Source organism: Lagenorhynchus albirostris, chromosome X, assembly GCF_949774975.1.
Source record: "Lagenorhynchus albirostris chromosome X, mLagAlb1.1, whole genome shotgun sequence".
NCBI lineage: Eukaryota > Metazoa > Chordata > Mammalia > Artiodactyla > Delphinidae > Lagenorhynchus > Lagenorhynchus albirostris.
Window position 1 is genome coordinate 20,574,154 of NC_083116.1, and position 21,907 is coordinate 20,596,060.

Sequence of the window (21,907 nt, forward strand, 5' to 3'; positions counted from 1 at the left end):
GTCTTCATGAGAGAGTGAAAACTGTCGAGTGATGTGGCCACTCTTCTCTCTCTGGATTTTTGCATCGTCGGAGTGCAGCAATGGCAGAGAATTTTATGCACTTAATGGCTATTATTGTGATTAAAATGTGGACACTTCAGTCGTAGTCACCAGAATCCGCCATTATGATGAACTGATCTAATATCTCTATTTATTAAGTCACAGGCTGGGTTCCATCCTCCCCCACCCCACCCCACCTCCAGCGTGACTGAGAACAGGCTTAATTCCTAGAGGGGCTCGTCAGCCTCGCTGAGTTTTAGCTCTGGCCTGCAGATAGCATAGTTATCACTCATCATGGTTATTAGAGGAAAATAAGATGGATTAGTATATATCATCAGTAGTGGAGGAGGGGAAAATCCAACAGGTTTATAGTAAAGGATGTGCTGAGGGGACTTCCTCATGGTCACGCCCCAGTGGCTGTGTTTCAGAACACAAATTTTGGTCTGTGGTCATATTCTGGTCTGCCACTAGCCAAGTACCAAGTTAGGTAGTGTCTCTGAGCCTGTTTTTTTTCACCTGTGAAAGTGGGATAACGTAGTACCCTATATGGTGGTTTTCAAGGCTAAAGGTGAGGTTAAGTGTATTCGTACAGCACCTGGGATGAATGATAGCTATAGTTATTTGTTATTATTAAGATTTGGAGAGGGAGCATAAATCATATGACTCCCGAATAAAGCCGTCATGCCTTCCTGCTGCACAGCGAATAAAAGGCAGCCTCCTTCCCTGGGCTCTGTACGTGATCAGGTCCCTGCCTGCCTCTTGCCCAGCACGCCTCCTACCCCAAACTGTGTTTTGCCTGGCTGTTCCCTGAACTCGGCAAGCTCCTTTGCTGCCTTAGGGCCTTTGCATTTGCTGTTTCCTTTTTTTGGAAGGTTTTTTGCCGGATCTTGTGCAGCTAGGTTTTTTGTGGGAAAGGTGGGTGTATATACTGTGTATTCTTCATTCAAATCAAGGTACGGGATCTTTTGCCTTCCTGAGATTTAGGTCTCAGCTCAAACATCACCACCTGAAAGCAACCATCGCTGACGAAGTCCCCTTGCCGTGCCCTCTGGCACATCACCCTGCTTTATTTTCTCCAGAGCTCTCGTCATGATCTCCAGTTACCTTGTGCACGGTTTATTTTTATGTCTGTCTACCCCCATCCCGCCCCACCCTCCTAGAGAAAGCACTGAGAGAGCAGCCACTTTACTGTGTTTAATTCTATATCCTCAGTACCTTGAACAGCATCTGGTGCACAGGAGACACTCAACAAATACTTGAATGAATAGTTGATGTAGAAGATGCAAAAGGAGGGGTGATGGTGACAGAAGCATGGCCAATGAGGGTGGGAGGAGGTGGGGAGGAGGACCACTTACTTCCAAGACAGGCGGGAAGGGGAGGGATGAGGGGAAGCTGGAGACTTTTTTATATGCAGCGCAGGGCTTCGAGAGGGCTGCTTCGGCTGACCGCTTAGACATTTTCACAAACGAAAGGGTGCAGTTACCTGCTGGGGGCTGAAGGGCAGCGGAAGAGGGGTCTGGCTTTTGAGGCTAGTAGAGGGTTTTGGAATAATTATACTAGCTGCCATTTAGTTAGCAGTTATGCACCAGGCACTGTTCCAAGCCCTTTAAACATATTAGCTCATTTCATCTCTTGACAATTCTATGAGGAAAGGAACTATCATTACTTCCATTTTAAGATCTGGAAATTGAGGTCCAGAGAAGTCAATTAACTTTTTCCCAAGGTCAGACATCTAAGATGTAGCAGAGCTGGGATTTGAACCCAGGCTCTCTGGCTGGTGGAGCCTGTGTGAAGAACCACTACAATTCCCTGCCTCCCTGGTCCCTGAGGTGCGGGTCTATGAAGGGTCAGCTAGAGATGAAGAGGAGGACTGTGGAATGAATGGTACATGGCAGGCCCAGGGGCAGCCAGCCAGCCAGCATGCTGTGCCAGGAACCCAGGAATGGGAGCAAAGAGAGTGAATGGGTCGGGAGACGTGGGTGGTTGTGACTCAGGATTAAGCATGGCAAAGACGGAGGCTGAGGCATTCTGAAGTGCGTGAGGGAAGGGGTTTCTGGGGAGAGAAAACAGCATGTGCAAAGGCCCTGAGGTGGGAAAGAGCTTAGCTCATTGGGAGGAGTGAAAGGACAGTGTCAGACTACAGTCGCAGGGGACGGGGGAGGGTGACTGGTAGGCATTCAAACAGTCCAAGGTGGAGCCTAGGCATTGGTATTGTGTAAAGTACCCCAGGTTATGCAGCCAGAGTTGAGAACCACTGATTTAGACCTATTTCCAGGTGATACTAGTTTGGGGCTCACACTTTGAGAAACATGCTCTAGATGATTCTAATGAGTAGCCAAGGTTGAGAACCATTCACTGAACAGCACAGAGCCATGGCTTCAAAGTGTGACTGAGGAACAGGCAAGGCCCTGGCCTCCTCTCAGGGAACCGGGGCATGGGAGTAGCTTCCACAGGACCGAGGCGAGGGAGAAGGGAGCATTGGTTGGGAAAGAATGAACTTGGGTGAGGAGCAGCAAAGGTGGAAACTAAAGGGGGGCTTTATCCAAGGGGCAGGCAGAGGAAGAAGGGCTAGAAACCTGGCACTGAGGCCAGGGCACCGTGGTGCAGGAAGGAGCAAAAGGAGGCTGATGGGGAGAGGCGGGGACGGGCAGAACTGCAGGTGGGGCTCCCGAGGTTCAAGGCTCACACCAGACAGCTGTTCCATGCTGGTGACGGCAGCTCATTATTCATCGTTTAGTTTACACTTCACCCCCCCTCTCCAAAAGATGGGTGGCAAACTCTGAAATACGGAAGTATGGAAGGTGACGCGATGGTGTGTGGTGGGGGAAGGGGGACAGGCTGAGCACGGGGTTAGAATTTACTGAGCTGACAAGGTTGTCAACATCAAGTGAGGTCCCGAAAGCCTAGGGCAGTGCGGCAGAGCCAGGGTCATATACCGTATGGTGCGGAGCTGGGGGGAGCGGGGACTGGTTAACATCTACCCAGCACCCACTACGTGCCAGATAGCGTGCTTGCACTTCCTTTCTTTCTCATTTAATAATGCAAGGCCTGGTGGGCCATGGGAAAGTTTGGATTTTCTTCTTAAATGCGCTGGGAAGTCACTGGAGGGTTTTTAAGAGGGAAGTGATGAGAGTGATGTAGTTAAGTCATATAAGATCAGTACTATGCCCACTCCATTTGATAGGCCAGGAAACTAGAAGTTAGCTAGTCCAGGATCATGCGTAAGGAGGCGGTGGCAGAACCCAGATTGAAACCACGCCCCCTCTAAGATAAAGCAATTCGGGCAAAATGTTAACAGTTGGTGAGCACAGGTAGGGGTCTAGGGTGTTCACTGTTCGCTTCTTTCAACTTTTCTATATGTTTGAAAAATTTTGTAAAAAAAATAGAAAAAAGAACCAGGTCTAACTCCAAAGCTGAAGCTCTTTTTTTCCCACTATGCCATGCCATGTCACTAACCTAAATGACATTAAGTCACTCATTGTCCCCTCTGAGCCTGACTTTGCCCATCAGAACGAGATTGGATCAGATCACCACCAGGGTTCTCTCCCTAACATTTCATGGTGATCTCACCATGGCAGCATGTAGCTTTAGATCATTAGGCTACACTAAGAGCCAGGTCTTCAACCTGCCCTGCGGTCAGGAAAGCCCTCACGGGTCTCCTGTAACAGCAGCCAGGGACGCGGTTTCTAACCTCTGGGAAGGCAGTCACTGAGGCTGCTCTGCCACACCGCCCGCTGCTGTGTACAAACTGCTGGCCGTCAGTCTCCGTCCACTGGGGGGAATCACTCGCAAAAGGAAACACCTTCTTCTGCCAAGGCTTCGGGTGGGGCTAGAAAAACCGTTCATGACAACACTTGAATCAGCACAAGCACCAGGGTCAAGTTCACAGTCAAAGGGGCTGTAAGAGGCCCTAGTTGTCAAGCAGCCTCCAGCCGAGGCCTCTTCGGTCTCGAAGGGAAAGGAATCAGAACGCCCAAATCCATACTAGAGATCGGCGGTGGCAGGGGAATAAGCACCTGCTCCAATTAGGGATCTCCTCTTAAAGTCTCAGAGTTCAGATTAGAGCCAAAAAAGAAAAAACACAATTAAATTTATGGACTTTGTCACCCCAAGAGGTAATATAAGTTCAAAACTGATTTTTCAAAAGTTGCAAAATGAATTACGTGAAAACGGGCTCTTTGGGAGGCATGTCTACACTACTGAGGCTATGTTGCCAAGGCCAACTGGGTTCTCCCAAAATGTGGACAGCGAAGTTTGTCAGATTCCTGGGGCTGGCGCGATCATGGATCTGACCCAGTGTGACATTTATGGGCATATTAAGAATCAACATCTTTTCTCCTAACAGTGTTATTTTGTTGCCTGAATCCCTAGGGTCAAAACAAGAATCCTAGGCTGGCCTCTGAAAGCACTGTGACTGCTTTATTAACCTCTGAAAATATGTGGCTGCTTCTCCTCTCCAAGGGCAAATATACTGAGAATTCTTACGATATTTCCCTGTAAGACAGGAAATGACAGTCCAGGCGTAGCGGTGGGGACTGCAGCAGTCAAGTGGGACCCAGTGACATAAGCCTCCCTCCTCAGTTCTTCCTAAGATCACACTTTAGTTTTTCACACAACATACATTTATTCAGAAAAAAAATTTGCAATAAATTATAATAAAAAAGATGACATGAAATACAGAATCCCACTAGCAGCTTTGCCTAGTGACCAAGACATTTGGGGGAAATACAACAAACAATTACAGAATAAGAATCAGGAAACAGTGAAAGGGAGACTAATAGCAACATCACCACGTGGGGTTGAACTGCTTTTTCCCTAAAAACGATAGATTCAGAGTCCTTCCCTACCAGCTGGATCTAAACTCCTTACTTCAGAGGCGCTAGGAAATAGTACATGAGAGGTACTCAGGAGTTAGAGGGTGGGGCTGGAGTAGGCACAGCAGGGAAGCAGATCTCTTATGTCTGCTCTATTTCTTGTCCCCCCTCCCTAGAGATTGTCTAAAACCCTCAACCCTGTGTACATCCCAGGACCAGAGCTGGAAGGAAGGTTGAGGCAGTAAAGCAACTGAGTGCATCTGCCTTCTGGAGAGTGAGCCGGATGCCGCACACAGCCCCACTAACCACATCCCTGACCACCTGAAGGCCCCAGGTGGCAGTAGACTGGGAAATGTGTCTAGGACAGGCATTTCCCTTTGTGTTACGACCCTGCCCCAGCTTCTATCATCTGCCTCTCCAGCGATCCCTTTCTGGACTAGTGGAGATGACAACACTGTTCTTCTGCTCAGTCTGCCATTAACTAAATTCAACACCCAGCCCCTGGCCTAACAGATCTGCAGCTATTTGGCAACCAGTAACTTGACTCCTACTTCTGTAATTCCCAATCAGGAGAGGCTTTAGCCAGAATATCACAGGATACATACCTTTTCTTCCCCCAAAGGACTCAACACATAAGAGATGGGGGAATTGGAGAACCACTCATGGCGGTGCTTCCGCAGCTCTCTCCTTTGATGCTGTAGAAGAGTCAATGCCCAAGACCACACACAGAGCCTATACACGAGGCTCCTGGGATTTCATGTGAACATGTGACAATGAGTCAACTCAGGGTGGTTTTAATGAAAGAAAACCAGGAGGAAGCTAACTGCATCAGGCAGTTTTACAGTCAGTGGCTGGTGGCTGGTTTGCCAACCAACATAGATTACTTTTTTTAAAAAAGGGCTGCCCCGCAGGAGCTTGAGTAAATGACAAGCTCAGAAGGTTGTCTTGGGCGGGAGAGAAGGTGCTTGGTTCATCCTACTGCACAGTCTCTTTTACACAGCACTGGAGAAGGTGACTGGGAGCTAAGGGCAGCTGGTTGTAGAGCCCAGAATCAGTCCTGATGAGGGAGTGGGTGACATCTGCCCCTGGTACTTCAGAAGACCGGAGGGGGGGTTCTAAGGGTTATCCTCAATGCCCCTGCTGGGGGAAGGAGCAGTTTCTACAGAGAGGCCCACTTGAGGTGCAGCCTCCCTTTTTGACTGTGGTACAAGTGTCGCTCTGGAGGTGGATTTCTAAGTGGGGGATGGGCCCCACAGACACCCAGGATTGGTTCACATGTAAAATTTGAATAAGAACCAAAATGGATGGTAGGAAGCAGTACCTGTTGAGCATGAATATTCTCACTCTTGAAACACTCAAAGTGCTTCCACTCTGACTGTGATTCTCTCACATCAATGAGATGTCATCTCCAACAGTCCCTAACATTCTGCTACTAAGTGTGGTCTGAGACAAGAGAATATGGTTCCACCCACTGCAGATGCATAATAGGCCAATGTTAGAGCAATGTACAGATGCCACTGTAGTAGAGATGCACAAATGCATGTAACAGCCACATGGAGATGGTTAACTCACTTTTGGAGATACCCAAGGAGTCACTAAGCTTCACCCAGACTTCTTTTGACATGATAGTGTTAGCAGAGTAGAGAGCAAAGGGGGTGATACGGGGAGGGGGTAGGGCCAAAGTGCTTTAGACGAAGGACTACAGACAAGTCTGAGCTACAGCAAGTAGTGCTTGTAGGCCTAGAATGGGAACATCTCAGAGTTTAGGCCTCAGGTGCTAAGGACAATCATGACAGCTGGGCAGGAGGGCAACAAACACATCCCCAGGTAAAGGAGTGTAAATACAGATTTCTTTGCCTTACAAAGAGAGAACAGAAAAACACCAAAATATGGTAACTTTGGCTTGGCAATATAAGTCTAAAAGTATCTTGCTGCGTAGGGTATGGTAAGGGAGGGATTAGGAAACTCGCTTCCTTTCGCACTAGAAACAGAACTTTTTCATGCCAACAGCCTCAAAATTCTGCAACAGACCCTTCCTGTGGCATATCTTTTCAAATCATTCTGAAATACTTGGTGCTCAAGATCTTCCGCCTCTAGAATCTTGTAGAGTAGTAAGAGGAAAAGGCTTATTATTAGTCTTCATCACTCCCAAGCAGAAAACTCAGAAGGAACTGGGTAGCACGCTGGCGGTCACTTGGAGTCTGTCTTGCCATAAGGTTGGGTGGAGGCCTTAGAAGGAGGCTAGTGAAGAGAGTAGCTAGAGGGCGAGAGAAAGAAAAGGAGAAAACCCTTGGTCAGACACAACCTAAGCGAAGCCTCAGGGATGGGGGCTGGGGGGGCCAGGGGATGAGGGCAGTGGGAGGAAGTGACTGCCGCAGGCCTGGACACTAGGGAGGGAATACACGTGTGCACCGTACACGGACCGTCCTGACCAACGCCCCCGTGTGGCCATTCTTAGGAAGTGCTCTTACCGATCATGTTGGCGCTGACGTTGTTGTACTCAGTGAATTTTAACAGTTCTCGAAGGAATGCCATCAAGTAACGAAAAACATTTCTATGGCATCCTGGAAGCTGGGAAATCACCTGTTTTTTAAAAAAGGGGGTGGGCAGTGAGGATAACAGGTGGAGGAAGGGAGTAAGAAGAACTCACAGCTGCCATAAAAGTAGTTTATAATCCAACCCTTACAGGACTCCTCCTTTATTTACTCATGACCAATATAGTACCTGTCAAATGATAACTCCTGAGGCAGAATGCTCATCCTGTTTGGCCCCTGTCCACTCAATAAGCAGGTCACGCAGTTATCACACATTCGCATGCACGCCCTGCCTCAGGAGCAGACGGGTATTAGCCTGGTCTTTTCCCATCTCCCTAGGCAGGTGGCTGTGGTTTTCTCTGCAATGCCATTTAGCATGGGTGGCAGCACCTCCCGATACTCACTAGTCTGATTCAGAGGTATTCTCAGCTATTGTGCATCAAAATCATTTCAAGATTAAAAACAAACACCAAGAAGACAAAAAGAAAGGCTCACAAGTGTCACCCACCCTCCCTGGTCATGTCATCCAGAATCCCATGTACGATCTGTTTCACTAATCTTACCCCAGAGTAGAGGTGTCCACCCTACTCAATAGGTCAACTGGAAAAGGGTGGCAAATATAATAGGAAATAACACAACCTAAAATTTAAGGGTCCCAACTCTCAATGCTGCTGCCCTGCCATGAACAACAGATCCAGACCCATCCTACCCATAGCTGGATGCCCAGCTGGTTTTGTAAAAATCAATGATTTCTCTGTGGGGGAACATGCCTCAAACGCACTCTCAGAGCAATAAAATTCACCTGTCGGCAGATCCGGGGATCCTGAGCAGAGTCGAGGCATCGCTGATAGAGCTCATAACAGATGACAGGCTCTGGCAGGGCTTCCAGGAAAATGAGCAGCGCCTCAGCCACTGAGTGATTACTGCCAGCTGGATTGACTCCCGTCAAGGGAAAGAGGCTCCAAGGAAAAGGCCACACTTAGACCCGATTTTCTCCCTTCCTCAAGCTCCCTCAGGGATGGTTTCCTTCCTCTTATTCAGAGCACCCTGATCCTAATTGGGGTTTGATATTTTATTGGTCCAGGTATGCTGCAGCTGAGTTGTTACAGAATTGATCAAAGACTCTTGGGAGGTTTGGCCCAACTTGAAAGTCAAGGGAATGTGGCCTGTAGAATGACAGTTCACACTGGAAACTAGTCACCACCGTTTCCCATCCTCCTCCCTGTCCTGGTGACAGGAGTGATCATTGGCTTAAAGCAGAACAGCCCCATGGCTGTGGGTCCTATGTCCCATGCCAATTAAAAGTCGCCATTATCTAACCCTTGATTCCTTTTAGTAAGAGTCTGATAAGGAGAGAGGTCGAAAGTTCCTGAGAGGAATTAACTGTATAGTCAATGATTACCTTATAATAAAAGACAGCTACAGAGAAAATAAAGATGGAAAACAAAATCAAATGTAGGTGGGAAGAAGAGTTTGGGCAAGTACACATCCAGCTTCCTAAGCCTTTGTCGAAAAGGATACGGATTGTCTTGGGAATGCTGGTATCCAGACAATCAATGATCTGCTGTAACTCCTCCTGCATTCCAGGGGTTTGGAACAGGTCCTCCTACCAAAGAGGTCACAATGAATGGAACACAGCATCAGCACTAAGGTTCTGACGATCACGCAGGGATCAGGAGAGCAGCAGGAAGCAAAGGGCAGGGTAAGGTGCATATTCGTGATTAGGAACACGAATATGTTCCTAATATATAAAAGGTGTGACAGTGGCCCCTTTTCCCTTTATCATCTCTATCATCTGTCTGAAATTTTATTTCAAACTAGAAAATTATCTTCAAAGGTTTCAGCCTGTACCTGATATGGCAGGGGACCAGAGGACTCCATGGGGAGACCAGGTGTTCCCACTTCTAGCCTCCTGACAAGTAGAAGGCAGAATCCAAACATGGAACCACATTCAAATACTGAGACACAGAATGCTAGGGTAGGACTAAAAGGGCATGTCCATACCAAACCTTGCCTTCAAGTTCTTCACTTTTCCATAGGTGAGACAACATTATCTTTCAATTTAATCCCAAGAAAGTTTTCTTTTTTGGAAGAATGGGTTAGGGGTGGCAGGTATTTTAGATAGGATTGAAAAGTGAGGACCAAATTAAAGAAATGGGCTTGAAGTTTGCTTTGGACTTTGAAATCTGCAATGCTTCCATGACAGCTAAAACAGGCGTCACAGATTCAGGTGCTCAGCAGTCCAGGGGAAAGCATGTGTAGCCAGGAGACAGGGGAGGAGTTCGGCCCTGCTCCGCCATTACTCTTATGCCGTGGTCTTAGGTAAATCACCTAGCTTGCATGCTTCAGCTCTCACATCTGTAAACGGGGATACTTCCATCTGCCCAGGCAATCTGATATGACAGTGCTGCTCTGCGGAGGTGGCTTGGGAAAGTTAAAAGCACTGTATATACTGACGTGAGGTATTATCATTTCCCACTGGACTCACACACCTTCCAAAGTTGCAGGGCAGGCCCACTCTCACTCACCTGGTGACAGGCGTGTCTGAATAAGTGATCTACCAGGAGCCAGATCTCCTTGGGGACCTTAAGAGGTTTCTCACTGGCACCTTCATCCAAGGGAACCATCTGCAGCAGGGATTTCTCCTAATAGATAAAAAGGGGTGAGAATCAAAAGGGTCTCAATGAAAATTTCTATGTGTAACCATCTCCCTCAAATTCTGCTTATGTGGGTATAATCTGATCTTCACCTCTTAAGACTTTTCATTTTTTCTCACTGGGACACTCCTGGTCAGAAGGCACTCGATACGGATTCCCACAGTTAAATGATCTCCTTTTCTAGATGCTTCACTTAACCGTTAAGCATTCCACTTGGGTTTATTATGTTTATCACGTGGATGCATTGTGTGCTGTAAATCCTTTCAAGGGTGACACTGAGAACCAGCAATACAGTCACGGTAGAGCCCACACACCACCGGAGACTCATGGACCATTAAATTACAACTAACTGTCAACAGAGCACTTTGAGAGAGCAGCATCTACTTAGGTTTTTGCTGACTTTTTGTTGTTGTTGTTGACTTTTAACTTATTCTTCTTTCAGATCTTACCACAAATATCACAGCTTGCATTGTTGATTTAAATGACGTTCTCTGGTCCTCAGGAATGAAAGACAATTCACATTAGACCTACATATATGAATATTTCAGGCTTGATAGAAGGTCTAATTTTTTTTTTTTTTTGCAGTACGCAGGCCTCTCACCGCTGCGGCCTCTCCCGTTGCGGAGCACAGGCTCCGGATGCGCAGGCTCAGTGGCCATGGCTCACAGGCCCAGCCACTACGCGGCATGTGGGATCTTCCCGGACCGGGGCACGAACCCGTGTCCCCTGCATCGGCAGGCGGACTCTCAACCACTGCGCCACCAGGGAAGCCCAGAAGGTCTAATCTTAAGGCACTAAAACTCAAAGTCTTAAGATACAAAAATAGTAAACTGAATACAGCATACCAAGAGCCAGAAATACCATGAAAAGTCTAGGCTCTGAGTCCAGAAGTTATTCTTTATAGTAATAGCTCAGCAAAGAATTCTTGGGGCTTTGACTCCTTTCACCTAACTTTCTACTCTATGTTAGATTCTCCTGAAAGAATCTCAGAGGAAAACCCAGAAGTGACCTAAATTAGATCAGTAACTAAATCTGAACTTGAAAATGGGGAATAAATTCAATTACCTTATGTTTATATAGTCAAATATAAATTATACCGAAAAGATATCTTAAATAGCTTAAAAGGCATCTGAAGGCAGCCTTCATAAAAAATCTAGTGGAGAAAATGGTGACCAATTTTTGGCATCTTCCCCCTCCTACACCTCCGGCTTAAGGTCATATATATGTTCAAATTTAGGAAATGCTGTAAATTTGATCCACAACCCTTATTTAGCCATGTCACTTTAAGGGAAAGAAGAGAAGCATTTCATTACTTCCAGATAGTGTGTACACTAGAACAGAGCAGAGGGTTCTTCTTGACGTTCTGTTCTTCAATACGCACTGGTGACCTTTTAAAGCCACTGTGCGCCTTTCTAAGGGAATAAGGAAGAGAAGGCAGCATGACAGTTGGTTATCATTTAAAATCTATCTTCTTCACATTCGTTTTGCTTCCTTTCTTTCTTTCCCTGGGAATCTATCATTTGATATTCACGTTTCCTATAGTTGCCAGACCTTCTATCAGTGGCTCACCCACTAACTTCTTTCCAGTTGCAAGTATTAAATCCAGGCATCTAGATGATATCTGAGCCAAAACACTGTCCATAATGCACCCTGCTCACTTTCTGGACCAAGTGCAACACAAGTACAGATTCCTTAGCAGACACCTTCAAACTTACCATATATAAATTATTCAGCACTGATTCATGTACTTTTAAAAAAATCTGACATCCAATTAGCACTCTTCCTGTACTAAGGCATTAAGGCAACACAAGGCACTGTTCAAGATGAAAAGACTCATGGCCTGCTATTAACAGGGAAGGGCTGCGAAGCAGAGCCATCTCAATCCTTAGTGGTTTCAAAAGGTTAATAAAATGCCAGTAGGTTATATACACCATCCACTATCCATTTTCAAATTCATGTGTGATAATATGAAATGTCATACTTGTATCTCTGAAGTCTCGAGAAAGATTATGCACAAGAAACAATACTTTTTTTAAAAAGTCCACAAATTATCCTGAACTCTAATTTTCAAAGGGAAACCAGGCATGCTTTGTCTTCTTCTTTCAATGGGACACATTTAGTGCCTGATAAGCTCACACTCTGTAACGTTAGTGCTATTAACTGAAGCACAAAAACAGTACACCATCTCCACCAACAAACTGCATTAAACTCCACCAAATGGGGAGGTCACGTTAGATACTGTGTGAAATTACTTTAAGAATGTTTTTCAAGCCCACGTTTCTCTACCGGATGGCCCTGCGTGGAGCCAGGCACCCTCCAGCTTGAAGATGGGGAGGTGGCAAAGCACCGCAGAAGGAGCGTTCACTCGGTTCCTTCACTGGGTATTCAGAAGACCCAGGTTCTAGTTCCCTCTGCCCCATACCCCTGATGTCAGGAGCAGTATAACTTCAGCGAGGTTTTTAACCTTCTTGGGCCTTGGTTGTCTATTAGAATGGAGAAGACACCTTACCCTGTCTGAAGGCAGGGAGCTCTACCAGACGATCCCTTATGATCTCATTCAGCTCTAGGATTCTAGTCTATGATCTGTTTCTTGATCGTACCTGTGTATTCTTTCAGTAATTAATCACTATTATCACTTCCCCCAAATCACTCTTAATGCAACAGAAATTCATTTCTGCTTTTACTATCATTGGAAATGGAAAATGGCAAACGGTACCCTCCTCCATCTCACAAGCTTTCACATACATCAAGACAGCTCTTTAGTTACTTCTTATTTCAAGAATACAAATCTGAAACCTTGAGTCCTATTGCTTTTACGTACTGGGTCTCAATGACTTGACTGGTGCAGTAAAATAAATATCTTTCCTGTACTTCAGAAACGCTTAAAGACAGCTGGCAGGACTTTGGGGGATTCTCATGCAGTCAGAGGTGTCTGATATGGGAAAGCCTCGGGATAAATTCCAGGGACCATGGCTAAATGTTAATCAAGCACAGGGAAACACATAACCGCCAATGGATTGCATTACCTTTTCTAGGAAGCTGTCTTCTTCCTGAGAGCAGAGCAGGAAAAGAAAGTCATTGACAGATAGAAAATGATTAGAATTAATTTACAGAATTAGAAACAGATCAGTATTATTAGAATGCACTACCTCACTAGATACATTTTAAATTCTTCAAATAAATCATGATTGTTGAAAATGGAACACATTCTCATATGCAAAGTTCTCTATCATGCGTATTCAAATTTTGTGCAGTATATTGAGACTATCGGTCAAGAAACATACATGTCCAGTCCTAGACTTTTGTGTCTTTTGGCAGCTGCCAGCTGAACCAGCCAGACACCCACTGATACTTCCTTTTCCCGTGCTGCCTGGAGGCAGGCCCTGCCGCTATGCTGTGTGGCATCTCGCTCACCCTGACGCCACTTCAGTGGAAGAATTTGGCTGTGAGCCCGACAGCGGCCATTCAGGAGATGGTAAGCTTCTCTCCTCTCCACTGCCATGCCTCTCACCACCATAGCTAGCCTCCCAAGCAGTATCTCACACTCCTTTCCATCGCCCGGTACCCTCTCCCCTCCTCAAGGGCCCCTAAAGTCCTCAAATATGGAAGTCCCTCTGAAATGCAAATTCATTTCATTTCAGACCTTTGTGGACCACAAGATCCATCATTATCCCCTACTGGGTTTTCCTACAGAGTATAAGAGAAAAAAGAGAAGCAGGGGAGAGGGAAAAAGGTACCTTTTTAATCGCCTCTGTCTTTTGTGCTATTATTACAATGTAACAATGACAACAGCGACAGTAACTACTGCCACCACTTAGGAGGCATCTGCCATGTAGCAGTAACTGCAATGGGCTCTTATACAATGTCATTTAGTCTGCACATATGCACAAAGTAGATATTATTCCCGTTTTACAGATGAGGAAACTGAGGCTCTGGGAGATTAAATCATTTGCCCACAGTCACACTATTAGGTATTAAGTGGCAGAATCAGGATTAGAACTCAGGTCTGACTGACTCCACAGTCATTACCACTATGCTCCCTTAGATAACTTGAAAAGGATAAACTGACTGCTTCTTAGACAAAGAGGCAGGGGAAAGCTTGGAGAATGTATTCTACTCCCAGCAGGCTAAAGACAGTTATAAGGCAGCAGGGTTAGTGGAAAGAGTACAGGCATGGGTGTCAGACAGTCCTGGGTACAAATCTTCATGCTACCTCTTATTATTTTGTACAGACTGCAGGCAAGTTAGTAAACTTCATAGAGCCCCAGTTCCTTCATCTCTATAACAGGGATAATAACATGTACCTCACAGGGACACAGAAGCAGTCTAAAACACAGCGGGTGTGGGGCAGTGGTGACACAGTATGCCAGCAGCAGGCCTGGTCTCTCAAAGTTCCCTGCACTCCCCAGCAACTTCCAACCCTGCCATGGGCCACCAAGAACTTGGATATAAATCCCACGTCTCGGTCTGAGAGTAAAAGGAAAAATCCTGATCTTACCTTCACAGATGTGCAGGAGGTTGGAGGTGGGGAAATATGTGTTCCCTGATACTCCAAGTAGTAATGCTGAATGTATTTGTCCCAAATGACTGTTATATATGCTGGGTAGGGTTTTTAGTATTACTAGGTACATTATGAATTAAACATGCTCTTGTAGGTTTACCTAGACTTTTAAATACCACATATAGAATGAAATAAAAATAATCAGAGTAACAGTGCTTTAAAAAGTATACAATATTCATAGTATTGTAATTATAACACTTCTTAATGTGGAAGTTAATTCTGAATGCCAAACATCTAATTTAACTAAATTTTGGAGCATAACCTTTTTTAAAATTTAGAACTACTTATTAACAAAGAGAGAATCTGCTTGTCTGACAGACTTCTCTATTTTCCCTCCTATGAATATGTGCCACATGATATGATGAGTAAAACCAGGCAGAGTTTTTATATACTAACCTGTTAAACCAAGCCCTCCAAAAGGTTTTCTTCAGGCATTGACTAACTACCAGTGCAAGGCAGTGAGCTAAATGTCTTTGAGGGGTAGGGGGGGTATGAAAAGTGAGGCTACAGAGAGGGGAAAGACACGGTCCCTGACTCGGGTTTACAACTGAATTGGGGTAAGGATTCCCAGAACTTATGGCCTGGCACTACTGTAATTCACCAATATGAGTTCTCAATAAATGGTTAAAACAAACAAACAAAAAACCAGGGGTTCAAAGGAAAGAGAGATGGCTTTCAACTGGGGCTGTCAGGGGACTTTTTCACAATGGTGATGTAACCTAACTAGCCCTTGAAAGATTCACAGGATTTAAAAGGGCAGAAATGGGGTGGGGACATTACAAGTGGGAGGGGACAGAAATAAACAAAGTTGCAGAGAAGGTAAATCACAAGGTGGGGAGCAGGAGGGGATAATAAGAAAAATAGTAGGAAATAAATCTAAGAAGGTGTGTTGAAGTCAGACTTTGCTGGACCTTGAATGACAGGTAAAGCAATTTGGATCGTATTCAGCAGGCATGGGGGAGCCGCATGCCTAACTTTAAGCAAGGAAGTGATAGGCCCCAAAGCTGTATTACAGAAAGATCAGTCTGACAGCCCTGAAGAGGGAAAAGAGAAGGCTAGAGAAATAGAGGTGAAGGGAATTGTTAAAAGGCTATTGAGGTAGGTCAAGCAGGAGAGAGCAAGCACCTCAACTAATAATGGGAACATAATATTTTTTAAAAAATGAATGGGGGGCTTCCCTGGTGGCGCAGTGGTTGAGAGTCTGCCTGCCGATGCAGGGGACATGGGTTCGTGCCCCGGTTAGGGAAGATCCCACATGCCGCGGAGCGGGCTCGCTGAGCCTATGCTCTGCAATGGGAGAGGCCACAACAGTGAGAGGCCCACGTACTGCAAAAAAAAAAAAAAAAAAAAAACAACAACAAAAATGAATGGGGCTTCCCTGGTGGCGCAGTGGTTAAGAATCTGCCTGTCAATGCAGGAGAGACACGGGTTCAAGCCCTGGTCCAGGAAGATCCCACATGCCGCAGAGCAACTAAGCCCTCAACTAAGTTGTGCACCACAACTACTGAGCCTGCACTCTAGAGCCTGCGAGCCACAACTACTGAAGCCTGCATGCCTAGGGCCTATGCTCTGCAGCAAGAGAAGCCACCGCAATGAGAAGCTCGTGCACTGCAATGAAGAGTAGCCCCCTGCTTGCTGCAACTAGAGGAAGCCCACGTGCAGCAATGAAGACCCAACGCAGACAAAAATAAAATAAATACAATTAAAAATAATATGATAAAAAATTATTTTAAAAAATGAATGGATACAAGAGAAAACTCTGAAATCAAAAGGACTTTGATACTGGTGGAGGGGCAGCAGATTTACACTGAGAGTTTATTTCTCTGACTTCAGGCATAAAGTAGGTGTAAATTATATTTATTTCAAGTCTAGGTTCAACTCTGAAAATAGAAACACCACTTAGCTCTCACTAATAAAGAGCATTCTCTTAAGGTAGTCCTAAGGTTGCTGCTAATCACTTAGTTCAACTGACTTGCCCACTTTCCGCAAAAGGCTACGTGTTGATCACATTAAAAAAGGGAAAAGTGTTCAGGAGTCCCCAGTGGGGCAACACTGGCATATTACAAATGCACTGCAAATCATTCTTCATCCCAGCATTCACCCTTAGAGGAATTTTCCCAGTAGTAAATGCAGCTAAAATCATGTAAAAAGAGTCATTTAGAGGCAGATTCAAATTTAAAAATAAAAAGCAGAAAACAGAATGGATACTGAAGTTCTAGAAAGGACTCATTCATGTGAAATATAAAAAGAAACACAAACCATACACTTAACAGGATAAGAAATGGGTTGTTAGATCAGTAAGACAAAGTAAACACCTACTTGGAGAGATCACTGGGAACAAATTAATCACCAAGTTGTTATTCGTGTTATTTCAAATTTTTGATATTGTTCTCCTAATAGACATGTCCCCAAGCAAATACAGTTGGTTCCCCCATCCCTCAACTTTTTTCACCTCTGTATTTACAAGCCAAACCTTTAACTGGTGGGTTCAAGCCTGGCCTCCTCTCTACTAGTCCAGTCTACATGCAAACCAGAATGTTCCTCCAAATATGTCCATTTACAGCCACATACAACTCATTAAAGACTTCCGGTGGATCTAGATGCCCTCTGGCTCCAGTATAAACTCATCTGTTGACTTCAAGACTCTCTATCCCCCGGGACTTCCCTGGTGGTCCAGTGGGTAAGACTCCACACTCCCAATGCAGGGGACCTAGGTTCGATCCCTGGACAGGGAATTAGATCCCGCCTGCATGCCACAACTAAGAAGCCCACATGCCGCAAGTGAAGATCCCACATGCCACAACTAAGACCCGGTGCAGCCAAAATAAATAAATAAATAATAAATACTAAAAAAAAAAGAGCAAAAGTGTTAATTTAAAAAGAAAAAAAGGGACTTTCCTGGTGGCGCAGTGGTTAAGAATCCACCTGCCAACGCAGGGGACATGGGTTCGATCCCTGGTCCAGGAAGATCCCATATGCCACGGAGCAACTAAGCCTATGTGCCACAACTACAGAGCCTGTGCTCTAAAGCTCACGAGCCACAACTACTGGGTCTGTGCGGCACAACTACTGAAGCCTGCATACCCTACAGTCCGCGCACCGCAACTACTGAGTCCATGCACCGCGACTACTGAAGTCCACACGCCTAGAGCCCGTGCTCCACAAGAGAAGCCACTGCAGTGAGAAACCCATGCACTGCAACGAAGAGTAGCCCCTGGTCACCACAACTAGAGAAAGCCCGTGTGCAGCAATGAAGACCCAATGCAGCCAAAAATAAAATATAATAAAATGAGTTTAAAAAATAACATAAAACTGGGCTTCCCTGGTGGCGCAGTGGTTGAGAGTCCGCCTGCCGATGCAGGGGATACGGGTTCGTGCCCCGGTCCGGGAAGATCCCACATGCTGCGGAGTGGCTGGGCCCGTGAGCCATGGCCGCTGAGCCTGCGCGTCCGGAGCCTGTGCTCCACAACGGGAGAGGCCACAACAGTGAGAGGCCCATGTACCGCAAAAAAAAAAAAAAAAACCAAACAAACAAAAAACCAAAAACATAAAACGGAGTAATAACATGTAAATATTAAAAAAAAAGACTCTATCCACTGCTCCCACCCTACTTAACCAGCTTCACCCACCAAAACAGGCTGAATCTGAGACTGATTTTCACAGAGATTAGCTGGTCAATCAATAAGCTTTTATAGCATATAAGGGCTTGAGTAAACAGCACAGGAAAGGAATCTATTGTTGATACAAATTACAAGCTCCACAACTCTCATTCTAAGTGACTTTCCAAAATATTGACTTACTAAACACACTGGACATGAGCCAATAAAAGTAGTTAATGTTTAGATTATCTGTAACCAAACTCCCTACTAACCTCGATTTAGAATTTAGCCGTATTGTGCATACAGGTAAACTTTCTTAAATTATAAGAACCCACATAAACTCCATAATATTTTGCATCCAATGTATAATGAATAAATATTGACGATTTTATGCTACTTAATATGCTAATTAATAAACCAGAAAAATCTATCTTGATTCTGGAAAAGAATAAAGATAATTACAAACAGATTCTCCTCTGTTTGCCACCTGTGCTAATCCCAACAGTTCTAGTAGCGGCAAAGTCACTATCAGGAAGAATGAAAAGGACTTATGCCAGTTACTTTATTCTGCATTTGGGGGGAAGAGCATGTGGCACAAGAATCTTTGTGAAAACAGTACAGGGAGAGTCAACACAGGCACTGAACTCATTTTTGGTTTCACTCAAATTTTAGAGTAAATAATACAAAAAAGGACAACAGGTATCATTATTAATAGCCTTGTCTCACGGGATTTGAAATATCATCTTGGGTCTTGGAACAAGCATGAATAAACAAACCTAAGAAAGCATTTCAGAAGGTCAAAATCAAGCCAAAACACAGTGGGAAGGTATTACAAATGGGGAACAGATAATCTTAGATTTCTTGTTTACTGCCCCACACTAATATGGATAATTTCCTCATCAATGAGATCCAGGAATTTATTAAATGCAACAGGCTGTGAAAAGAATCAGAACCCTAAATCCTACAAAATAAACGCTTTAACAGAATAAATGGTGACCACACACATACAATTTAAGAAGAACTCAGCAATTTTGTAATGAAAAATGATCTGGGTTCTATTTTTTAAAACTTTGAATCATGTGTGCACAAGAAGAAGAAAAAAGGCTTCCTATAGAGCCATTAACTCCACTAAAGATTTTGACTACTTCCTATTCATGGTCAAATGTGGTTGAATTACTTGATAATATTTTAAATAAAATAAACATTTTTAATGCTGGTTGAGTCTCCTTCTTGTCACTTTAATTAATATGGGACAATTGCAGTAAAGGGTAGTATAATGCATCTGCCAACTCTGACCAAATAGTTCCAGTTTATAGGAAATAAGGTGGGAGGAGGGAGTACAAAAAGACAGGTTTAAAAATTACCAAGAGGAAACAATCAGACAAATTTAAGAAATGTCAGACCCCTGACTGGACAATTGCCCTGGACTCTTAAAAGGCAAAGTCGTTAAAGGAAAAAGGAAAGAACTGTTCTACTCTAAAAGAGACTGCAGAGACCTCACCAAATGTACTGCATGAACCCAGATCTGATCTTGGCTTTACAAAAGCTATGAAAGAAATTATTGGGACAACTGGAGAAATCTGAATACCGAGTATCTAGTTTTCTTAGGTGTCATAATGGCACTGTGCTGATATAGAAGTTGTTCTTTTTCTTAAGAGAGGCAGGCCAAAGTGTTCACTGGTGAAGTGACACATCACCACTTAATTTCAAATGGTATAGCAAAAAAAAAAGTATATGTCAGTATATGTGTATAAGGCATGTGGGTGTTGTTCACTGTACTGTTCTTTCAATTCTTCTGCACATTTGCCATTTTCATAATAAAAGTTGGGAAAAAGAAAGCTGGGAAATGGTGTCTGGGATGGAGGCAAGGGGTAGGGAAAAGAAAGGGAGACTACTTCATTTAGAACATATTCTAAAAGGTGAAATAATACATTCAAAAGATAGGAATATGGTGGTAGAAGAAAAAATAAGTATCATGAAAAATAACAGAATGTCAGGATATGAATTTCTGAAAAAAAAATGGTTGTCTCTCAACCAGGGCTAATACACTCAGTCATGAGGGCTCTAGGGAAACAAGCATAATTCCAAGAAAGAATGCTGGGACTGAACTCAAGGGTTTTAATCTGCCATCTGAGTCATCACTAAAACAATTCCATGGCAACAGAACAGATCACACTCTGACAAGCCAGCAGCCTGCCCGCCGGTCTAGCCCTCCCCGCTAGATGATACAATCACTGCTCCGGCTAGGCCAAAAGGATCAATGTGAATACTAATGGTAATGATAACATAGGGCTGTCACGCCATCTAATTTGCTTTGGTAAAAGACCAAGAGTATACTTTCATAGCCCGAAGAGGTCTGCACACAAATCCAACAATATTTTCACTTAGAAGAAAGGTTCTTAACAGAATGAACTTGTTACTAAATTAATTTTCGTTCCTGAAGATAATAAGCATTTCCTCCATAAGGACATTGATATTATAGCTTGGTGTCGGAGAAGAGAAATCCTCCTCCTTTCTTTTCTTGAGTGAGTCACATTAAACTTGTATCAAACTTCAGTGCATATTATAATCATCCAGGATGCTGATAAAATGCAGATCTCCAGGCCTTGCACCCTGAGATTCTGATTCCGTTGCCAGAGGTGAGTGGGGGAAAGGGCCTGCACTTGTGTAAGGATCCCTGGGGGTTCTGAGGCAGGTACTCTGAGGTTCACTTATGGCCTGGGCTCCAACAAGCAGCTGAGTCTGACTTGGATTAGATATGATGATATAGTGAGGGGCTCTGGACTGGAAATCAGAAAATCTGGGTGACAGATTTGTCACTAATTTATTCCACTTTGGGCAAGTTATTGTCTCTGTGCCTCAGTTTTCTCATATATTTAATGAGGGTAATACCACACCCCCCCCGCCCCGTTACTGGACATCACATACATGCTAATTTATACAAAAATGACTTGAAAGTATGAAGAGCATAACAACTAAGCATATCTTTATATCTCAAAGTTATAAATCTTTGAGAAAGGAGGCTTTAATCTAATTCAGTGAACTTCGTATTATCTCATATTCCTGACAAGAGCCAATTACATATTACCTTCTCCTCTTTCCTTTTAGGCTTAATCCAATGAAAGGCGTGTTAAAGTGACATTCTTATTCTTATTTATCACTTGCCATCCACCCCCCAGTTCCCCTGCCAGCCCTGACAAAAGAGGAAGCACAGAGAGAAGGAGGACATCAGTTAAGCACTGCGAAAATTCTATCTAAAGGAGATGCATGTCTTAGGATGCCTCTTACCAAGTCTATGAGTTTGGTAACAGGAACTTCTCGGATTGGTCTTTTCATTCGGCACAAAGCCTCTAAGGATGTACCAAAACAACTTGGGAAGTAATTTCCACTGATGGTCAAGAAGTAATCTTTGCCTCGATCCAGGTGAAGGACAAGAATATCTTCAATCTTATCTTCCCCTGAGTTCAGGATGGTCACAGAGTCTTTGCTGACATACACATCAAGGGAAATGTCCACAGTCTCATCTGAAATGTAAGAGATGGTACATGATAACAGAAACTTCCAGTGGAAAAGCAAAAAGGGGATGAGAACCAACAGAAGAAGTGTCCTCTAAAAAAATCATTAAGTGATGACGGAGAGATGGGACACACGGAAGAGGGAGGAGCCCCAATACAACGACAGTGGAGGTGAGAGACGTATGGTT

General features: G+C 44.4%; 1 protein-coding gene across 1 annotated transcript in view; it reads right to left on the reverse strand.

Moving 5' to 3' along the window:
* Positions 1–4,644: 4,644 nt before the first annotated feature.
* Positions 4,645–21,907, reverse strand: part of OCRL (OCRL inositol polyphosphate-5-phosphatase) — a 56,196-nt gene continuing 38,933 nt past the window's right edge. Inside the window, exons 18-24 of the mRNA XM_060137831.1 lie at positions 21,493–21,728; positions 13,071–13,094; positions 9,916–10,032; positions 8,909–8,993; positions 8,190–8,317; positions 7,325–7,436; positions 4,645–7,110 (exon numbers count right to left, since the gene is read on the reverse strand). Of these exons, the coding sequence (XP_059993814.1) occupies positions 6,986–7,110; positions 7,325–7,436; positions 8,190–8,317; positions 8,909–8,993; positions 9,916–10,032; positions 13,071–13,094; positions 21,493–21,728 (827 nt within the window). The 3' untranslated portion in view covers positions 4,645–6,985. The remainder of the gene's footprint in view (positions 7,111–7,324; positions 7,437–8,189; positions 8,318–8,908; positions 8,994–9,915; positions 10,033–13,070; positions 13,095–21,492; positions 21,729–21,907) is intronic.